At 46.0% G+C, this 22,752-nt stretch overlaps 1 protein-coding gene across 1 annotated transcript in view; it reads right to left on the bottom strand.

Moving 5' to 3' along the window:
• The window catches only part of LOC136631864 (rho guanine nucleotide exchange factor 19-like), a 50,447-nt gene that overhangs the window by 8,712 nt on the left and 18,983 nt on the right, over window positions 1–22,752 (bottom strand). Inside the window, exons 2-10 of the mRNA XM_066606321.1 lie at window positions 19,638–20,134; window positions 15,717–16,028; window positions 13,753–13,846; window positions 9,817–9,983; window positions 7,837–8,084; window positions 6,752–6,912; window positions 6,166–6,318; window positions 3,658–3,787; window positions 3,383–3,457 (exon numbers count right to left, since the gene is read on the bottom strand). Coding sequence (XP_066462418.1) covers window positions 3,383–3,457; window positions 3,658–3,787; window positions 6,166–6,318; window positions 6,752–6,912; window positions 7,837–8,084; window positions 9,817–9,983; window positions 13,753–13,846; window positions 15,717–16,028; window positions 19,638–20,134 — 1,837 coding nt within the window. The remainder of the gene's footprint in view (window positions 1–3,382; window positions 3,458–3,657; window positions 3,788–6,165; window positions 6,319–6,751; window positions 6,913–7,836; window positions 8,085–9,816; window positions 9,984–13,752; window positions 13,847–15,716; window positions 16,029–19,637; window positions 20,135–22,752) is intronic.

Consider the following 22,752-nt stretch of genomic DNA (forward strand, 5'->3'; position numbering starts at 1 on the left):
ATATACAGTAAGAATACCCTGCCGGATGTCTTTTGACATCGGAGCTGTACAGCCTTCAATCAGAATGTCTTCAGACGTCAGACAGTGAATTGGAAAGGATTAATACGCAAGCCCTCACTCACTGAGGGCACGACCATTCCACGTAAACAGGAAGTGTAAAGGGGTCACAACTTGATTATTAAATTCTAAGTGCAAAAATAGGTGACTCCCCACATTATGTACCTGATCTAATTCTCTAACTTCCGGTATCGTACAAACTTAATATTTGGCACAATTATTGTTTAGGTCCTAAATAGGAAAAGTAAAGGGGTCGCAACTTGATTATTCAATTCGAAGCATAAAAGTAAAAGACCCGCTATGTAATGTAACTAATAACACATCTGTACCGCACTAACGTGAAATTCGCCACGACCATTCTTTAGGGAAAAATAAAGGGGTGGTAACATCAATTTAATTCTATGCGTGAAAAACTGCGAAAATCCACGATACATGATAGTTATTTTCTCAGAAACCATGAAGCCTAGGGAAATGATTTGTATTCTGAGGCGACCCTACCTCACCTCCATGTGTATCCATACGGAGGCGACCCTACCTCACCTCCACGTGTATCCATACGGAGGCGACCCTACCTCACCTCCACGTGTATCCATACGGAGGCGACCCTACCTCACCTCCACGTGTATCCATACGGAGGCGACCCTACCTCACCTCCACGTGTATCCATACGGAGGCGACCCTACCTCACCTCCACGTGTATCTATACGGAGGCGACCCTACCTCACCTCCACGTGTATCCATACGGAGGCGACCCTACCTCACCTCCACGTGTATCCATACGGAGGCGACCCTACCTCACCTCCACGTGTATCCATACGGAGGCGACCCTACCTCACCTCCACGTGTATCCATACGGAGGCGACCCTACCTCACCTCCACGTGTATCCATACGGAGGCGACCCTACCTCACCTCCACGTGTATGCATACGGAGGCGACCCTACCTCACCTCCACGTGTATGCATACGGAGGCGACCCTACCTCACCTCCACGTGTATGCATACGGAGGCGACCCTACCTCACCTCCACGTGTATGCATACGGAGGCGACCCTACCTCACCTCCACGTGTATCCATACGGAGGCGACCCTACCTCACCTCCACGTGTATCCATACAGAGGCGACCCTACCTCACCTCCACGTGTATCCATACGGAGGCGACCCTACCTCACCTCCACGTGTATCCATACGGAGGCGACCCTACCTCACCTCCACGTGTATCCATACGGAGGCGACCCTACCTCACCTCCACGTGTATCCATACGGAGGCGACCCTACCTCACCTCCACGTGTATCCATACGGAGGCGACCCTACCTCACCTCCACGTGTATCCATACGGAGCGACCCTACCTCACCTCCACGTGTATCCATACGGAGGCGACCCTACCTCACCTCCACGTGTATCCATACGGAGGCGACCCTACCTCACCTCCACGTGTATCCATACGGAGGCGACCCTACCTCACCTCCACGTGTATCCATGCGGAGGCGACCCTACCTCACCTCCACGTGTATCCATACGGAGGCGACCCTACCTCACCTCCACGTGTATCCATACGAAGGCGACCCTACCTCACCTCCACGTGTATCCATACAGAGGCGACCCTACCTCACCTCCACGTGTATCCATACGGAGGCGACCCTACCTCACCTTCACGTGTATACATACGGAGGCGACCCTACCTCACCTCCACGTGTATCCATACGGAGGCGACCCTACCTCACCTCCACGTGTATCCATACGGAGGCGACTCTACCTCACCTCCATGTATATATACTGAGGCGATTCTACCTCACCTTTATATTTACTGAAGAGAATCTACCTCACCTCTATGTGTATATACTGCAGAGTATCTACCTCACCTCTATGTGTATATACTGAGGAGAATCTACCTCACCTCTACGTGTATATACTGAGGAGAATCTACCTCACCTCTACGTGTATATACTGAGGAGAATCTACCTCACCTCTACGTGTATATACTGAGGAGAATATAACTGACCTCTGTTGCATATACTGAAAGGCAGTAAAGTACATAAGGAAGCTGCCATGGACTGCAGGAATGGAGCCTTTAAGGCCAAGAAGGGGCAGCAACCTCCAGTCTGGGGGCAAATTTGATTAAAAAGGGGCATAACTTTTAAGGGGAAAAACGTGAGGAGAGGGGGGGGCACATTTTGGAAAGGGACATCGGTACATGCAGCCTGAGGAGAATCTAACACTCCTCTATGTGTATACGTATTTTATTCCTCGGCTCCTCTGAAGTAATCATGACTTCATAAAAGTTTCAATGCAAACAGGTAAACACCTGGGCCAAATTAACTCGGATGAAGCTGGGTATATCAGCTAGTAATATATAAATTACGGTCCACTCCCCATCCTTCAGGGTCCATCAGAACAGAGGAACAAGAGACAGATATTGGAGAAGATTTAGCTCATTTATTACACTCCTGCTATACCTTATATATCGCCATTATACATAAGGCACCAGCTCCCTCATCATACAGAATCATCTGGTTCCTTCAGGTACTGCCTTTCTAGACCTTTCAATAATAGGACAGCTGTATAATACATGGTGAAAGCTCTCCAAAAGAAAATCTGCCTCTGTTGCCCATAGCAACCAATCACAGCGCAGCTTTCATTTTACCTCAGCTATATAAGAAATAGGAACTAATCCCAGCAGTGCCTTCATTTCTTATACTGCTGAGGTCAACTGAAAGCTGCGCAGTGATAGCTTTCATAAGAGTGTGGTGCCGGCCTTCGTCTCTGTGGCCCCGGCCTGCGTCTCTGTGGCCCCTGTACTATAACACTCAGGCTCCTCATTTGCTACACACTTCTCATTCATTTTCGCTTCTTGTTCGGGTTAAACAGCGATCGTTCAGCTCCTCTCAGTCATTACAGCGAAGTTGAAAGACGGAACGATTCTCGTTTCAACGAGCCAACAATGTATCTGCCCGTCTAAACGGGCTGCATGAATGTGAACGAGTCAGCGGTGACATCACTCGCTTGTTCAAACGATAATCAGCTTGTCTGGAAGGACCCTTATATTGTGATCATTGGTGGGCAGAGGATATATTATACAGGAGATAGACGGATTAGATTGTAAGCTCTTGGGGATAGAGCTGATGCTACATGCATTGCTCTGTCTGAGCTGCATGCATGAACATTGCTGTGTATACAGACCACTTGTGCTCATCTTGGGGGCCGCAGTTTTTTACATGGTTGTCTATTATTTAGCAGAATTTATAATTCTGTGCATCGCTATTAACCCATAATGGCCCGCAGCCGATTTCCCTCTTACGGCCCTGGCCTTGGTATGTTCTGGTTACCTTCTTGAGCCCACTGAAGGCTTGGCTCGCCGTCTCTTCATTATGGGATCCGGGGGCCGTGTGTTTCAAGATGTTCTGCGGAGATGGAGGAACAATAACTCAGACACAAATGTGGAAGGTGCTGGGGGGGGGGGGGGTCCTGTGTTAAATCTCTGCTAAGAACAGTATGGTGGAGGGAAGCTTTTTTCCTGAATACTCCGTGTATTCCACAGGAAAGGGGCACATATGAGGCTGCCCCTGGCGTGGCACATACCCGGGTACACCTGATCACTTACCTCCACCAGCATCTTGAGACGCATGATCCTCTGGAAGGGCAGGATGAGGAAGGACGTCAGGGGCAGCCGCTGGCAGACTTGATCCTCTTCCAGTTTGACCAGAACCCCACGGAAGCGAGTGTTCTCCTGTCTATAGAAGCGATGTGTAAGGGAAATGAAAACGTTACCTTAGCACAGTCCAATATAGGTTAAGGCATATACAGTACTCTGTAAAAGTTTTAGGCAGGTGTAGAATAAGTGCTACAAAGTAAAAAAAAATTTCAAAACTAGAAGGTGTTTGACTGACTCAGGATAACGACTCCAAACATACAACCAAAGGCGGTAAGAACTATCTTCAGTGTAAGAGTGCTTCTACACGGAACGAGCTGTCAGGTACAGATGCTTGACCGGTGGTCTCGGTGATGATCATACCTGTGCTTTTACACAGCAACGATCATCGCTAAGTGAATGGAGGCCAAACAGGCTGGGGATCATTCCGTCCGCACTCCTCCATTCACAGTAGATAGGTAGTCGTTCATAGATGAACTGCTGCCTGTTTACACGGGCCGAATCATCGTTCAGTTTTAGGGCAGTCATGCAAGCATTTAGGCTTATCGATAACATTCAGATTCTCGCTGATCACAAGAATTTGAACGACTTCTAGGACCATGTAAAAGGGCTCTAAAGAAGAACAAGGAGTCCTGGAAGTGATGATGTGGCCCCCACAGATCTCATAATCCAGTGTGTCTGTAAATACATGAAGAGACAGAAGGATCTGAGAGCGCCAATATCCACACAAGATCTGTGCTTAGTTCTCCAAGATGTCTGAAACAACCGCCCTGCCGAGTTCATTCAAAACTTGTGTGCAAGTGTACCTAGAAGAATTGGTGCTGTTTTGAATGCAAAGGTGGTCACACCAAATATTGATTTGGTTCAGATTCCTCTTCTGTTTATTCACTTTGCATATTGTTAATTGAACAAAAAAAAACTATTAACCCTTTCCAATCCAGTTTTCCTGCCACACGCCCCCTCCCCAGCTCGTATTTATTTTGGGTGGAAAAGTGCGTCGTGGGTTCCTTGGAATTACTCAACAGAAACCTAAAAATGATCATTATGATTTTATTAGCAAGATTTTCAAAATTAAACGTGAGTTAATATGTATATTACACTATATGTATGATATGTATATTACAGTATGCAGGGGAGAACTCTGATGACGGACCTCTATCCTGCATAGTGTTAGATACAGGTATCGGACTTCAGCTGACATGGGATCTTCAGGTGACATGGGATCTTCAGGTGACATGGGATCTATCCGACTTCAAAGTCGGATGAGGTTCAACACTGGATTGGAAAGGGTTAACACTTCTATTTTTGCAAGCATTCTTCCTTTACAAGATTTTTTCCACACCTGCCTAATTGCACAGTACTGTAAATGTTAACATAATGTTAGAGGTTAGGGTTTATTGTGTGTCATTAATGTGTATTACACAACTGATCCTTGTAACAATCTCTGTTGTGACCCCCGTGGACAGTACCTGAGTGGTCTTGATCCCAGTTACAATGGTCATTAGAAAATGTGCATCCCTAGCTACTGTGCTGGGCAGGGCCCGCGCGTCGGATGGACGGCGGCAGGGCAGGGCCCGCGCGTCGGATGGACGGCGGCAGGGCAGGGCCCGCGCGTCGGATGGACGGCGGCAGGGCAGGGCCCGCGCGTCGGATGGACGGCGGCAGGGCAGGGCCCGCGCGTCGGATGGACGGCGGCAAGGCAGGGCCCGCGCGTCGGACGGACGGCGGTAGGGCAGGGCACGCGCCCTGCAGTTTGATGCCTGTGCTTGACACCCAAGTGGTCGCAGCGGTGAAATGAGCAGCAAGTATGTAAGGTCCGGGCAAGGTTGGGTGTGACCCACGTCATGGATCGTGAAAGAAACCCTTAGAGACCACTATGGAAGACATTGGGTGCAGCTTGAAAGCTTGGGCTGAGAAAAACCCTGGAGCCTCTTGGTTGGAGTTAAAGTGCCCGGACAGTTATGGTCCTTTTACACGGGACAAGCTGTCTGGCAAATCATGTCCGACACTCGTTCCGGTGATGCTCAATCCTGTGCTGTTACACAGTAGCGGGCATCACTGGCATTGCTCATAGCACTGCCGGCATGGAGGCCGAGCAGGCGGGGAACGTTCTCCTCCCGCCTGCCTCCATTCACAGTCAGAGTCAGTCAAAAGTGACCGACTGCTGTTTACACTGAAGGACACGTTGTTCAGTTTTTTGTACATAACATGTGCTCCTTCTCGTAATCCAGCTGCGCTGGGGGACCCTCCACAGGTTGGTTAAGGCGAGTTATTCTATTGTATCCCGTCATTTCCCTGGAATTACAGTTCACCATATTCCTATTATCCTGATTCACATTTTAGGTATTGGGACAATATTGTCCAGCTCCTCAAGAGGAATTACAGATTGTCACGGCTCTGTCTCATACATATCGTGATGTGATCTGCTCTGCCCCTACAAGGACTGGCGGTGGCACTTACAGCAGCCGCTGGTAGGTTTGTTCCTGATAGGCCTGGTTGGTAACATATGGCAGGTAAACTCTACGCAACTCCGGACAGTGACATAACACAATGTCACACACGTCAAATCTCAGGATGTCTTCCTCCAGCCTCTCCTCCAGGTCTGCCAGGAACCTGTTGTGGTGCAGGAAAGAAGCACTTTAACTCAAAGCTCAATAGTTGGATTTAATCTTCTGCCCCCTTGTGGTTACAATGGAGATAAAAAACAATCAGTGTTCTGCAGGCTGATCCACACTTTACATGCAAAGAGGAGAAATAGAATTTAAAGCTTCATACATCTTTATTTATTGGTCTGGAATTATTTCATTTACCCTATGGGCATAAGCTCATGGTTAACGTGCCATAGGCAACCCCAGGTGCCGCTCGTCAACGATCAGCTTCTCTGCTCCAATTACTGAGCAGAAAAATTACCAAACAAGCAAAAAAGATCCAACAGATGGAAAACTAGCGACCTCTGTGACTCTCCATAATCAGTTACGCACAGCTGTTTGAAATGAGGGTGAGGGGATAATAAGAAAGTTAGGGCAAAGCGATGAAATGTCCTCACCTCTCACTGATTTCCTTCACTTCTGGGAGTTTCGAGAATAGCCACTGCTTCTCCTGCGCCCCGAGACACTCGTTCAGCTCCGGGGAGTTCAGGAAATGATCCACAACTATGGACAAACTGTTCACGTATGAAGCTTCTGAGGTCACTAACTCGAATTTAGCCTGTGGAGACATAAAGGCGGTGAATGTCGAGGAGAGACGGGGAGGACAAGTCACAGATAACACATGTACAATGACAGACCAAGTGATTGTTACACCATCATGGGAGGGGGGGGGGAGCAATACTTAGGCTCGGGGACATAATGTCACAACTTTGGAGTTATTTTTGAGGTGCAGCATGGCATTTTATAGAATCATTTACTATACAGATATGTTGATTACTAATAGTGCATCATGCCTTGTGCTTTAGACCCATCCGAGCCTGCAGTCATGATTCCGCAGGGCATTGCCTCTTACTATGGCGCTCGGCTTTCTTTGTACAGAACACACTCTGATATGCTACATTGTGGGAGATGCAGTATTTTCACACGGCACATCATGGTTTTGTAAAAATTGTACTATTTCACCTACAATGCAATGCAGATGACAATATAGGATGCCAGCTAAGCTGTTCAGGTGCCTCTGCCAGCACGGTGCCTATAGATTTTCAGATGGCAGGTAGGGAATTCAGCTCCAGATGTGACAGATGGCACAACCGCAGTTTTGCCCTTGGTGTACATGTAATAAGTGTAGACAGCTGTTGTGCCATCATATATCTTGTGCCTCTCTGATGCCACCCTGTTTCCCTGAAAATAAGACAGTGTCTTATATTAATTTTTGCTCCAAAAGATTTCACTTTTTTTACATGTATAGCTGCCTGGACACTATTTAAATTGCCTTTTTTATTAACTGTAACTAGGGCTTAGCTTTGGAGCAGGGCTTATATTTCAAGCATTCTCAAAAAGCCTGAAAAATCATCCTGCATCCTCAAAAATCCTGAAAAATCATGCTGGGTCTTATCCTTTTCAGGGAAACAGGGTATGCTGCGTCTTGTACTGTTGGATCCATGGCCTACACGCATTAGCTAGACAGGACATGATCTAGTACCTCTTGCAGTTTCCTCTCCTGGATGGTCAGTGTGTTGAGCAGGCCGCTGCCCCTCACATCTGGGATATCCTGCCACAGGGAGAATGTGGAACCTCGAGACGAGCGCTGGGAGCGGAAGGAGCTGCTGGGGGATAAGTTGCTCTTGGGACTGGCGGACACATCATCTTCCTCTCCGGTGAAGTCCTCTCTCTTCTGCCTCTGTAACTCTCGGTTTATGGCCACATCGCTGTACTCCTGATACAGGATTGCTGAAGACAAGACAGCACCAGGAATATTACTGGGGGGCACATAAGGGGGTGTATCATCAGCTGGGGATAAAGATGGAGTCACAACAGAAATAGGCAGCTATGGCTGGCCAGGATCTTGAGGCCATACAAAAGGCGAAAATACCATAAAAGCGTCAATAGGTTTGCAATTCTACCCCAAATCAACCACAAAGACACTGCTTAATTTCCTAGTTTCCATTGCATAGAGGAGTGCATTATGTATTATACTCCAGAGCAGCACTCATTCTGCTGGTGGAGTCACTGTGTACACACATTACTTATCCTGTACTGATCCTGAGTTCCATCCTGTATTATACTCCAGAGCTGCACTCACTATTCTGCTGGTGGAGTCACTGTGTACATACATTACTTATCCTGTACTGATCCTGAGTTACATCTTGTATTATCCTCCAGAGCTACACTCACTATTCTTCTGGTGGAGTCACTGTGTGCATACATTACTTATCCTGTACTGATCCTGAGTTCCATCCTGTATTATACTCCAGAGCTGCACTCACTATTCTGCTGGTGGAGTCACTGTGTACATACATTACTTATCCTGTACTGATCCTGAGTTACATCTTGTATTATCCTCCAGAGCTGCACTCACTATTCTTCTGGTGGAGTCACTGTGTGCATACATTACTTATCCTGTACTGATCCTGAGTTACATCCTGTATTATACTCCAGAGCTGCACTCAATATTCTGCTGGTGGAGTCACTGTGTGCATACATTACTTATCCTGTACTGATCCTGCGTGACATACTGTATTATACTCCAGAGCTGCACTCACTATTCTGCTGGTGGAGTCACTGTGTACATACATTACTTATCCTGTACTGATTCTAATGGCCCATTTACACATAACGATTATCGTTCAAACTTCATTCAAATGAACGAAATTTGAGCATTATCATGCAGTGTAAATACAAAAATTTTTTTTTTAAATCAGTCGCTATTTGTTTGCAAGTCATTATCGCTGACTATCACTGGATTGCTGGCTTCTCGTTTAGTGTAAATGCTCCCCGCTCAGCGCTTCACTTAGGAGGTGAAGCGCTGAGCGGGAAGCCTGCGATCCAGCGGCGAAGTCTGTCTGTCTAAAAGCTCTGCATGAGCTCTAAAGTCCTTAGCGATGACATCAGTGCTCGTTCAGTTGTTTAGCCAACTGTTGCTCCATGTAAAAGGGCCATGAGTTACATCCTGTATCATACTCCAGAGCTGCACTCACTATTCTACTGGTGGAGTCACTGTGTACATACATTATATATCCTGTACTGACCCTGAGTTACATCCTGTATTATACTCCAGAGCTGCACTCACTATTCTGCTGGTGGAGTCACTGTGTACATACATTATATATCCTGTACTGACCCTGAGTTACATCCTGTATTATTCTCCAGAGCTGCACTCCCTATTCTGCTGGTGGAGTCACTGTGTACATATATTACTTATCCTGTACTGATCCTGAGTTACATCCTGTATTATACTCCAGAGCTGCACTCACTATACTGCTGGTGGAGTCACTGTGTACATACATTACTTATCCTGTACTGATCCTGAGTTACATCCTGTACTATACTTCAGAGCTGCACTCACTATTCTGCTGGCGGAGTCACTGCTCAGGGAGTTCTCATATCTCTATGGTCAGGAAATGTCCAGACCACTTATGGATGTGTCCCACACACACACAGACAAGAAACAATGAACCCTTACAGCTTAGCAGGAAGCGTGACTGCCTCCTCTCGCAGTAGGACTGTCTCCTGTCTGTCTTCTCTGCATCACTGTGACTTGTGGGCGGTCTTTCTTTACAAGGTGACTGTCTCATGAAGGTGGGACTCTCGGCCTCCTGGCTGGGCTCCCCAGCATCTGTCAATTTGTTCCTGAAATGGTAAAAGAAGACTGGGTGAGGAGGCCTCCAGCCGCTGGGGGAGGAAGGGAGTGGAGGCTGCTGGGAGACAATTGAAGGGCAAGTGCGAAAAATTCTTTTAAATGGAGCAAACAAAGAGTCTGTTCTGTGAGCACTGGGACGAAAGACATTAGGGGCAAATCACCAAAATCCAGCAAACTCTCCCAGGAGCACATGAGCCCTGTGGAGGGAGGAAAACTGAACTGTAGGAAGGTGTAATATGTAGTATGAGAGGCGAGGAGGTGCTGCAGCTAAAACCACAGTCACATACCAATAAGTGGATGTAAGTTCTGCAGTATTCGTATGTATAACCTGTCATCCTATGTCATACAGTACAGAGGCTACACGGGCAGCTTTGTTTGGAGGCGCTGTTGGATGACACAAACCACAGTACATAGAGCTAAAAAAAACCAAAAAAAAACAAAACATGATTTAAGGTTGCCTATCCACTAGCAATATTTTTTCTAGTGATGTGAGAGCGAGTGCCTCGCAACGCAGAAAAAAGCTCTGCAATATTGCGCATTGTCTTCAATGGAGCCCGCGGCAGCAGCGCCAGCCCCATTGAAAACATAGGGATTATATCGTGGACGTCTGCCACAGCTGTCACAGCTATGGCAGAAGTCCGTGATGCTATCCCATTGCTTTCAATGGGGTCGACACTGCTGCGGCCCGATTGAAAGCAGTGGGTTGCAGGCAACCCCTGCACTGATGATTTTTGGGGAAGGGGTTGAAATATAAGCCCTTCCCTGAAAATCCTCCCTAGCTGTAAAGAAAAAAAAAAATTATCTTGCCTAAAAGAGCCTTCCGGCTCTTCTCTCCGACCCCAGCAGTTTTCTCCTGTGTTCTAGAGGCTGGGGATTGAAAAATCCCTGCCCCCAGAAAGCGCTGGTCTCATTGGCTGAGCGCTCAGCCATGGAATGACAGCTAAGCGCTGCCTGTGATTGGTCACAGCGCTCAGCCATTCATGAATTCAATGAAGCTGTGGAGTTCACAGCTGTGGCAGAAGTTCCACAATGTATTCCCTATGTTTTCAATGGGGCTGGTGCTGCTGCCGCCGGCCCTATTCAAAGCATTGAGCGATATCGCTTTTTTTTTTTTATATCTGCACTGCGAGGCTTGAGAGTAAAGACCGCAAATGAGTATGAAACCATTGAAAATCATTGGTTTCATAAATCATCGCTTTCGCATCGCAAGAAAAAAATATTGCTACTGGGTAGGCAGGCACCCTTAGCATACTGCTCCATCAGTGTAACATTTAACCCTTTCCAATCCACTGTCTGACGTCTAAAGACATTCTGATTGAAGGCTGTACAGCTTCCGATGTCTGAAGACATCCGGCAGGGTATTCTTACTGTTTATTACTGGCCGCTCTGCTGTTGGGGGCCTCTCCAGCATGTCCAATACCACAGTACTGGCTCTAACCAGCAGATGGCACCATTGTATAATGGCAGAAAGAGAAAATCCCCTAGGCAACCCTGAATCCAAAATTGGATTGCAAAGGGCTAATACTTCGGCTTTGGGGTTAGTCTCCTCACAGAATTAAAGTTGGCTCGTGCTTGACCACAGACATGAAATAGAAGCTGTCCACTAGATGGACAGGCAATCGTCCATTGTAATATTTGGCTAATTACAGTGTCTGCCTTAGGTTACATGGCACCCTGTGCAGATTTTTCCCTCTCCTTAAGAAAAGAAAATTATGTATATATATATTGCACTTATAGGTAGTTTGTCTGTATTTTGCTTGTGAAGAAAGTAGCATACCCACACCAGAACAGCTCAGTGAAAAAAATACTGTACCAGGACCAATCTAGTAACATAAATATAGCACAGGAACCAAGCTCAGTACATAAATACAACTTGAACCAGCCTCAGTACATAGGTATAATACTAGAACTAAACTCATAACAAATACAGCACCAGAATCAAGCTCCGTATATAAATACAGCACCAGAATCAAGCTCCGTATATAAATACAGTACCAGACCTAAGCTCATAACAAATACAGTAAAAACGAATCTCATTTCATAGATGCAATACAGAACCAAGCTCATACCGTAAATACATATATACAGTACCAGAATTAAGTAATCATACTGAGGGGGTGCCAATGGGCTGACAGCTGTACCTTGGATCATCAGAGGGGGAGGAGATGGAGCCAGAAGGAGGATGATTCATATAACCCAACAAGATGATACCACAAGAAAGAAGATCATCTAGTCGGTGGACCTTAGGAGGGCAATCACTCCCAGCCTAAATCAGCCTGGTGCCCTCCATATAAGCTAGTGACCAGCACTCTGAGACCGCATGGGTGGCACATAACTAAGGCCAGCCATGGCGGGTTACTTTACATACATACTCAATCATGCATAAAAATCTTCAAATGCAAAAACTTCCCTGTGTCCATCGGAAGTAAATTAACCGTTCACAATATCGATTCCAAATGACGACCAACCAGTCCAATTTGCTAGATCATTTGTTTTGATAGGTTGTGGCAAGAACATCATATGTTAATAGCTGACAATTGGGAAAAAACAGTCACATTTATCTGAGCTGCCCGCCTGTTATCCCATGTCGGTAACCGGCTACAATGTCTACCGACAACCAGATCCTGACATTGGATGCAGTGGTCAAGAAAAAGGGTGAACGCATGATAAGACAACATACAAAATCACCAAGTTGTTACAGTCAGAAGGAATTCTCCTGCTGTACTGTCTTCACATGTCTTCTAGTTCAATTTTGGGGCAGTTGCTTTATAACCTGCCCCCAAGGTTGATCCATTAAAGCGGACCTTATTGCTGCAGTTTAGGCTCATTTGTAGAGGGGCTCCTGATTAGTTAACCTCTCTTTAAATATTCCTGGCTTCTGAAGTGTGTTGCGGATTATAGTGTAGACTACATGCATTGAATTCCAGTATTCCTTGTTTGCTTCTAGTATCTTGTCCTAGTCTAGCCTTGTGATTCCTTGTATGCGTCTTGTGTTTTGTTTCCACCCTAGCTTTCTTAGTTGCTCAGTTTACTTTTCTTGTCTATGGGTCTTAGTGCCATTTTATTGTTTGCTAGGGACAGAGTTTCAGATAGGGTTTCCATTATGGATATGCTAGCAATACTCAGTGGTGTCCGGTGTTAGGGTCAGTGTCAGAAATACATTAGGGAAAGACTTAGGAAGAACTAACATTATAGTTAAGCACTGACACGTTGTTATTGCTGTTCCCATCAACCATCTGCTCCATTATTTAACTATTGTCACCATCATTCATCAGCTCCATTATCTGACTACCATCACCATCATCTGTTTCTGTTAAAATCAGATTACCATCACTACCCTGTTCCTGTCATCTATTGGCGAGTTCCTTTTTTTGCATTACCCACTAGTGTTGATACATGCTTTATATAATTGATCGTTTGTGTTACCCAGTTCAGCTCTACTGTAAGTCCTGGGGGTATCTAAGTACTAGGAGTCACTGTTACTACCTGGGAAAGGGGATTGCTACAAGTAAGGTCAAGTTCTATCATCTTGTGTCCAGCCGGCATCCCTACCCAAATATGGATAAAATAATATCTGTCAGTTGCAATAGAGGAGTAAGAGGATCAATGATTCCTCTGACGAGGGATCATTAGTGCATAAGGAGATACACCACCACGATACGAAATGTCCCCTCACTGGACACTGGCCTAGAAAATATCAGGGAGCTGTAGACTCCGAGACCTCATTGGATATGAAACAGAGCTGAACCTTGTACTAACCTGAGCCAAGAAGTGTCCGTGTCCACTGTGGCCGGTTGGAGGAGGCTGGTCACTCCTGCACTGTTGCATCTCCTTTCCCTTCTCCCAGATTTTCCTATAAATTAAGAAACAATTTGTGATTGCGTGTCAGAGAAGCGCACAACACTACAATCCCCATCGTGTGCTGCTGAGTTGGTGAATCTCAGTCTCCCATGTTTAGGCCTCCTTCACACGGGCTACAGAATCATCGCTACAAAATGCATGCATGTGAAGCTCATGGTTTCCAATGGGTTTTTTTCCAGGCTACAAAACATAGCGATGATTTTGTAGCGAGATTTTGTAGCCCGTATGAACGAGGCCTTAATACAATCTTCAAGAAGCTCACATCCTTGCAATGCTGGTGTATTTATTATGTATACCGGGTGTAGTGAAAAGGACGGATCCAGCGCTGTACCTCCATAGTGGTTATATAGTGAAATTACAGTAGCATACTCAAATAAGAAGGCATGGATGTGCTACACTATGGTATGGCCAGTGGGGCCCTGGAACACTGATTTCAATTTGGTGTTGTGGCTCCTGTGAGAGAGAAAAAGTAAAACGCAATTAGAAAGCTGAAGAGTAGTATATGAGAAGCAGGAATCCGCTTTCTGCGTTTCTCCGAGTCTGGTGGGACTGCTGCTATGACAGAAGTAAGGAAATCGTACTTAAAGTGGCCTTCTTCTATGACACATACATGAAGCCGTCGGACAGCGCAGTCCAGGGTCAATGCTATCCTTGCAGGACCCTGTTAGTGAAGCACCAATTAGTCTAGATGCAATGCGAATGACTAATAAGAGCACAACCCAATCAGAAGACAATGCAGATTTCAGAGTGAATGTAGGAGTTGGAATTTGACACAATCAACTTGTTGGACCGGTGTTTATTGAGGGATTCAGGCTGGGTTCACATGGGGCAAAATTGCTGCGGAATTTCCGTGCAGACTTTCCGCATGGAAATTTCCCCTGCAATCTTAAGCCTGAGACTAAAGCCCCATTTACCCGCAATGATAATCGCTCAAAATTCATCCTTCATTCTTCGGCTGAACGATGACTTTTAGGTCAACTTAAAATCCATCATTCAGCTGGAGAAGAGAAAACACAGACCACATGCTGTGTTCAGCATGGGAGCACTGATTACATTGTATTCAGCTGACAGCCCCATGCAAGAACATTGGAGCTGATTGCAGAGCTCAGACCACCTGTTGTGTTTTGCAAGCAGCTCCAGAAGGCTCATTTACATGCAAATGAAGCTAATAAAGTGCTAATGGGTTGAAACTGTCAATCTTTTAATTGTTTGAAAGATTATCTTTGCGTGTAAATGAGCCTTGAGCAGCAAAGTAGATGAGAGTTGTAAAAATCTCGTCCACATGCTGAAGACAGTACGCTTCAGCCAAGCTGCACTGAAACTGACATGCCACACGGAATTCAAAGCCGCGGCATATAAATCGTATCGCCGTTTCCGCTGCGGGCTCTTTCCTCTCTATGGAGAGAGATTGCCGCAGTGGAATAAGTCGCTTTCAAAGCACGTGCCAAATGTCTCGGGACTTCAGCTGCGGAATTTCCATGCGGTCCCGCTGCGGACATTCCGCGAGATTTCAGAGGGATTTTTGCCCCGAGAACCCAGCCTAAACACGGATCAGTGTCTGAATCTCCTGCAGACTAAGGACTTCCAAGATGATCTGCCCTATCGTAGCAGAAGGAGACCACTCCGAGTATACTTTCCTTACTTCAGTCATAGCAGCGGTCCCACCAGGCTTAGAGGGGCCACAGCACAAAATTTAAATCCATGTTCCGGGTACCCGGGGGACCGTGCGCCATACCATCGTGTAGCGCATCCACCATATAGAGATAGAGCGCTGGATCGGTCCTTTTGACTGCACTATGTTTAGTAGGATCACATGCTTTCATATAAGGCATAGTATGAGCCCCGTTGGGCCGTGCACATACCCTCCTGTCCAGCGGATGCCCCTCGTTCTCTTAAGGTGATCTTGGTGGACAGGGACTTGCCGAGTCTGGCAGTGAAGTTGTTCCTCCGCTGTGTGAGCTGTAGCTTTGAGATAAGTTCTGTGGCTGAGAATCTCCATCGCTCCTGTTCCACCTTACCAGGGGGCGACGTCACCTCCAGGACCTCCGGAGGCTCTTTCACCTCAGCCACTGAAGGACTGGGGTCTTCAGGCTCAGGAAGCGCTGTGTCCTCCTCTCCTGATGGAGCAGGTAGGGAGGTGCTGGCATCGGGGAGGTACAGACGAAGTTTACGCCCTGTGGAAAATAGGTGCAGTAGTTCTGTCAGCCTGTCATACTAGTCACATACGGTAGCAGGTTGACAGAAAGACTCAAGTCCATCAAGCTTAAAGAGGTTAATAAACTTGCTGGAGACAACACATTTTCCTATATACAGTACTTCTGCCACATTAAGATGCCGTAGAGTAACAGGGTTTAACCTCTTAAGGACGCTGACCTTTTTTTTCCCTCCCATTTTCGTTTTTTCCTAACAACTTTCAAGGAAAAAAAAAAGAAAGAAATCACAAGTCTTTTATATATCCATCGACGTAGCTGTCCGAGGGCTTGTTTTCTTAGTGGGGCTAGTTGTATTTTTCAGTGGTACTATTCAATGTACTGAAAAACGTTTAAAAAAAATTCTACGTGACGGGAGATGGAAAAGAATGCAATTTCGCCATCTTTGGGAAAGTCTTGTTTTTTCGGCATAAACACTACAGCAAAAATGACACAAGAACTTTATTATATGGGTCAGTACAATTATGGCGATACCACGTTTATATAGTTTTAACTTGCTGTACTATTTTTTTGCCGCCATCTTTTGACAGCCATAAACATTTTTTTATTTTTTCAATCTATTTGATCACTTTTTAGAAAAAATACTTTTTTTTTTTTGGAGACGGTGACTAAAAAAAAAAAAAAAATTCTGACATTGTGTATTTTTCTCTTTCTGACAACGTTTACTGTGTGGGATAAATAAAGTGTTACTTTGATAGATTTTACAGAAGCAGCGATAGCAAATCTGTTTTTATTATAAATATGGGAAACGTTTTTTTGAAGCTTTTATTAGCCATTTTAATAATTAATAAAACATTTTAAAACTCAGGTTTACATTTTTTTTAGTCCCCATTGGGTCCGTGAACTTGCGTCCCTGCAGACAATCTTAATCTCAGTAGTCCCCAGGCTGCCATAGCAACCGAATGGCATCCCATGATGTCATTGCAGGGGGTGGGGTGGAGGGACTGTTAGGGACCCCCTTACTCCAATCGGGGCATTTAAATGACGATACCAGAATTGGTGGCAGCATTTAAAGGGTTAACAGCCGCATTCAGTGTTCACACTGCTCGTGACTGTTGTGGGTCGGTGTTGGCTGTCAAACACCTGGAAACTGCATTGTATGGAGCGGGTTTGGCTCCATACAAACCCCCATGACGTAACTGTACGTCCTGAACCATTAAGGGATCATAGGGACCCTATCAGCTCGACCATGCTGTCCAAACTCCAAGCAGCATCTCAGAGCCGGAGGGGCTGAGCAGATCGAGATTTACTTTTATGGGGAAAGAGTCAGTATGGCTTGTATTTTATTCATTTAGATCCCTGCTCATTCTGCGCTAAATGGTCAAGTGGGCGGTCGGGCCGGTGATTCACAGCCACTGTGTCTGCAGGAATAGCTGCCAATTACTTAACAACCGCTCAACTTATACCAAATACTGATAACTTACTACAAGCAATTATCTTAAGGGCTAATTCCCACAGGCGGATTTCCGCCGCGTTGCCCCACAGCTATTAGGTTCTATTAAAACCTAATAGCGCAATGCTCGCACCGTGTAATCACACGTACTCACCCGCGGACGCCCTCCATTGCAGTTAATGGAAGCTGTCCGTCACGCTATCTTCCGCTGTAGCGCAGCGGAAGATATCGTGAAAACGCTTCCCCGCCTACCGCCAGTCGCATCATATGATGCGGCCAGAGCATCATGTGACGCTGTGGGTGTGTCACATGGCGCGTCACATGACACTGCCGACACGTCATGCGGCGGATTCGGAGGCAAGTATTGCGTCTCTGGCGGAGCCCGTCACGTCCGTGTGCACTAGGCCTAAGACAACAAAAGCCATTGAAAAGGCAAGAAAAAGTTCTGTGCTGCAGTTTATTTAAAGTGTTAAACGTCAACTTAAATTTTGCTATATTTGTACACAATGAAATTCATTTTTGTCTGAAGGCAAAGCCTGGAAATCAATACCTGCTATCAAACCGGGTCGGGACGCCAGCTCTGTTTTACAACATTTGGGTTTTGCTAAAGGTAGAAATTTTACATGAAATAATGTGCTGACAGTGAGGGGGATCAATGAGTGGAACAGGTTGCCACAGGAGGTGGTGAGTTCTCCTTTAATGGACGTCTTAAAACAGAGGCCGGACAGACATCTGTCTGGGATGATTTAGTGATCCTGCACTGAGCAGGGGGTCGGACCCGATGACCCTGGAGGTCCCTTCCAACTCTACCATTCTATGAAACACCGTAAATGGCGGCAATGGAAGTACATTGATTTTCATTGTTCCACTCACACTTGCATTTATTTATTGCGTATGCTACACGTGTAAAAAGGAATGCATGTTCTACTTTACCGTTTATTATGCACATAAGAGCCCTACTGTTCTCTATAGCTGCATCGAAACGCAGTGCATTCACAATTACTTTGCGCACGTAAAGCGTTTTTGTACACGTGTTGCTAGGAGACATGAGAAGGAAATTGAGGGGAAAAAAAACCAAGAAACCAGGAAACCAGTGCGTGACAGCATGCGTAAAATATCCTGTACACGCATACGCGAGTAAAAGTGCGCCAATACCCTCGGGATACACAATTTCATGCACTGGTAAAACACTACGATTTGTACGCAGCGTATTACCATATGATCGTGTGAACCCGGCCTTAGGCGGTATTAATATTAACGATTTCTCCTTCCATCTGATTGCGATAAGGACAGAACTCATATGGGAAAACGACCCTTTGACGTACGGGGTTAACATACATGAGCAGCTTTACGACTGCACAGATAGTGCTAGATAGGACATACAGTGAATTTTCAATTTTGGGCTGATTCTGTTCAGAAATTGCCCATTACTACCTATAGCAGCCATACGATGAGTTCTCTCATAAAGCACTGTGCAATCACGGAAAAAATTGCAGGTTTCCAGGTGTAATAATCGGGCCAAGCTTCTCAGACCAACATCGAACTTACCTGAGTGACTACAACTTTAGGTCATATTTACATTAGCCAATATGATGTCAATCCGAGACACTCGGACCCACTCTTCGCTTGTAGAGCAGCAAATTTTCTTGCGATTGCAATGCATTTTGTGAGAAAAATGCATCGTATCACTGCCTAAAGATAGGACATGCAGCGATTTTTAATCTTGCGCTCTTAGTATGAGCAAAAAATCTCATGTAAATTAACCCTTTCCAATGCACTGTCTGACGTCTGAAGACATTCTGATTGAAGGCTGTACAGCTCCGATGTCAGAAGACGTTCGGCAGGGTATTCTTACTGTATATTACTGGCCGCTCTGTTGTCGGGGGCCTCTTCAGCATGTCCCATACCACAGTACTGGCTCTAGCCAGCAGATGGCGCCATTGTGTAATGGCAGAAAGAGAAAACCCCCTAGGAAACCCTGAATCCAAAATTGGATTGCACAGGGTTAATCCACTGAAATCAACGGGGTATTTTCTCGCAAAGTTTTCGATCATACTGCAATTGGATAGAACGCACACGGGAAAATTGTATGTGTAAATAAAGCCTTAGTGACAGGCATCTGCTTTGGAGCATCAACGACATAGTTTGTGTGTTGGCTGATGGCGATCGTGGCCACTTACAGGCTGACTTGGCTCGGTCTGAGCCCTGAGATGTTCTGCACAGAGGTCTGGGATTTTCCTGGTTGGAGACACTTGGAGCTTCAGGATGGTTGCTGTCACTTTCTGGGCTGCTGTTCTTTTCCTGTAGGGTTAGGTCCTCTGAGAGTTGATGTTCGTCTCTAGATGGGATCTGGGACTCCATGATGTGATCCACACCTTTGTTGTGAAAGCCCATGATCCAATGATCCTGTATGTGGTTTGTCACTCCAGGGATCCCGCTGTTGAGAGGACTCTGCACAGTACTGAACCCCAACTGTCTCTCAGTGCAAAGAGGGGGGACACTACCGAAAGCCAAACTCTCCTGCTGGTACATCACCACCCGATGCCTCTCTCTGGGGGGTGGGTCTCCAATGCCGGGCACCATACTGCCTTCACGCCCATATGGTATTGGGCTGCGGTGCGGCTGGAAGTCAGGGAGGGCTTGATAATCCATGAATATTGTGTTAGGGAGCCCGGGCCTGTGAAGAAGACAGCAAGTCAGCTGTGGATAGAACATATGCATAACAAACATACAACATATATAGCCACAATATACAATGACCATATCAGCAACCAATTACTCAACTTTCGTCATTATTCTATTGCTGGGCCACTAAAAATCACACTGACTCCTGGAGTGGTGCAACTAACTCCTATAGTCTACAATATATTAGTCCATACAATGGCAGCATGTGTCCTCTTCAAAATTCAATAGGACACAGACCAGCATAGTATTAGTCCGAACCCATGGGTCATCTATCTGTTCTGGAGTTACTGTTTCATCCCGCACCACAGGGATTCAGTCTAAACTGCTTTTTTTACCCAGCATGTAAAAGGCTGGGATGAAGCAGACTCTATTGTGCTTGTTGCCATAACCATTATCACTAGTGTACTATCCCCTGATAAGAATAAGACCCTCACTGGAGGGATGAAAAGCATTGGGACTCCATAGGCTATGTATAGGGCATTCTTAGTGTAATGGAAAGCCCCGTCCGGGGGCCGTCCTTATCAGGACGGGTGCCCATGTTAGGTTCTTAGGGTCTTAAAGGGTTTGCCAAGAAGGAATAGGAAAAGTATCAAGTCCCCTGTGGCCCTAGTGGAAATCCACTGACCTTTTGGAACGTTCTGCAAACAATACCTGTAATGATTAATACCTGCCATGTTTCGATGCTTTGCTACAAGCACACCTGGATTGGTGAGGTTATTGCATGTTATATTTGTCATCTATTATATATAGCCTCTTATTTTAAATGCATTGATTTAAAAGTTATGTTTTATATCAGACATGTATACATACTGACAGTTTCTCAGCATTTGGCTATTTTGTGAAATATATGCTGTCGCTAAATAAAAAGTAATTATGAGGGAGGATGAATTCTGTGAGATTCACCACAGATTCAGTGCCAGTCCCTTTATTTTCCCATGAAGGCTTGGCAGGCTGATAATCCATCTTGCTGTGGGATATTCGGGTACTGGTGTATCTTGTCTCCACTACAAAAATGGGTGGAGACCTGGGTTTGTGCTGTGGAAGGTATAAGGTACGCCACAGCTGCTGATTGGCTGGGCGATACGCTCTTGTCTCAGGTTCAATCTGCTTCCGCGCTGAGCTCCCTGCAATGGCCCCGGCTGTAATTGTGTCCCAGGCCGGCCTCCATGCAATATGGCATGCCGTCCTAGCTCTCTATGTTAGCGCAGTTGCCTGAGAGGGGACTGACAGTGGTCAGGAGCACAGAGCACCGGTGGATAGTGAGGGAGTGCGGGCACCTGGAGGGGAGACTGACAGCGGACAGGGAGGACAATGACAGCGCAGCCGGACGCACAGAGGGGAAGACAGCGCCGGGGGAGAGTGAGCGCGGCTCAGTCACATGCCACGGTGCGGGGGACACAGTGACAGCAGCAGGGCCGTGAGGAGAGGATGGCGGGGGTTGAGGAGCAGAGTGACAGTGGATATGCAAGCGGGGACACCAGGGCAGAGGAAGCCGAAAGACAGCCGATGGTGGGTGACTGTCACAGCGGCCCATGGAGCGCAGGCAGCAGGTTTGGCATGGGAGACTCACAGCAGCAGTGGGGTGACGCGGAATCGGCATGGCAGATGGGTGCTGAGACACTGACCCCAGCATCTTCGGCAGGTGAGATGGGAGCGCTGTTGTGGGCGTCAACAAGCCCTCCCCTACAACTCAAGCAGGCCAACCTATGTCTCCACCCATTCTTCCGGTGGAGACAAGATACACCAGTATCGGATATTAGAATATACAGACTGCACATCCATGGCAGCCAGGATCGTTCCCTCTGGTAGGGGACCTATTGCTGATAGGTTGGTCACTTCGGTCTTGTAAGTAGCTGGCTGTATCCTTCAGTAAGGGTTTAAGAACACCTTCTACTCATCCAGAAATCTGCCAATGAAGGTGCTCACACATGATGATCAGTCTCCCTGGATTTCTAGGGTTGAATATTTTCGGAATCTTGTAAAATGTCTTGATTCTATGACTTTATGGTGTCATTTAATTTTGTTTTAAAGACCTGACAGACCGGCAACAACCTTTTTTCAGTTCCTTGCAGTCTGTAAATTTGCGTACTAGCAAGTGCCTGTTAGTTGTCTGTCTGCTTCTTCATGTAGTATGAGGTTTTCATCATGACTTTGTGAGATTCTCTTATGGAGAACAAACCAAGTAATCTTGTAGATCTGATACCTTTTAATGGCTAACAAAAATTTCGGGTTCTATCGATTCTCCGGTAGCCTGACGAAGGGTCGATAGAACCCAAAAGCTTGCTGTAACATCATGTATTTTTGTTAGCCATTAAAAGGTCTCATATCTACAAGATCACTTGCTTTCTCTTACTGAGAACAATCACACTTCACTCTACTGGTGACACTGGACCAAACCTTTTTTTATATTACATCATGACTTTTGCACTTCCTTTGTCTACTAGTTTAATTGCTTTCTTCATTACTAGTCTTTTTTTTTAAATATATTATTGCATTTTTTATTAAACATATTTACACTCTTTGCATATTACACTGTCTTCTATGCATTTGTCAATGTCTGTTTGAGCATCATGCACAAACTGTACGAACCGATTGACATGAAATTTTGCA

The sequence above is a fragment of the Eleutherodactylus coqui genome, chromosome 6 (genome assembly GCF_035609145.1).
Source record: "Eleutherodactylus coqui strain aEleCoq1 chromosome 6, aEleCoq1.hap1, whole genome shotgun sequence".
NCBI lineage: Eukaryota > Metazoa > Chordata > Amphibia > Anura > Eleutherodactylidae > Eleutherodactylus > Eleutherodactylus coqui.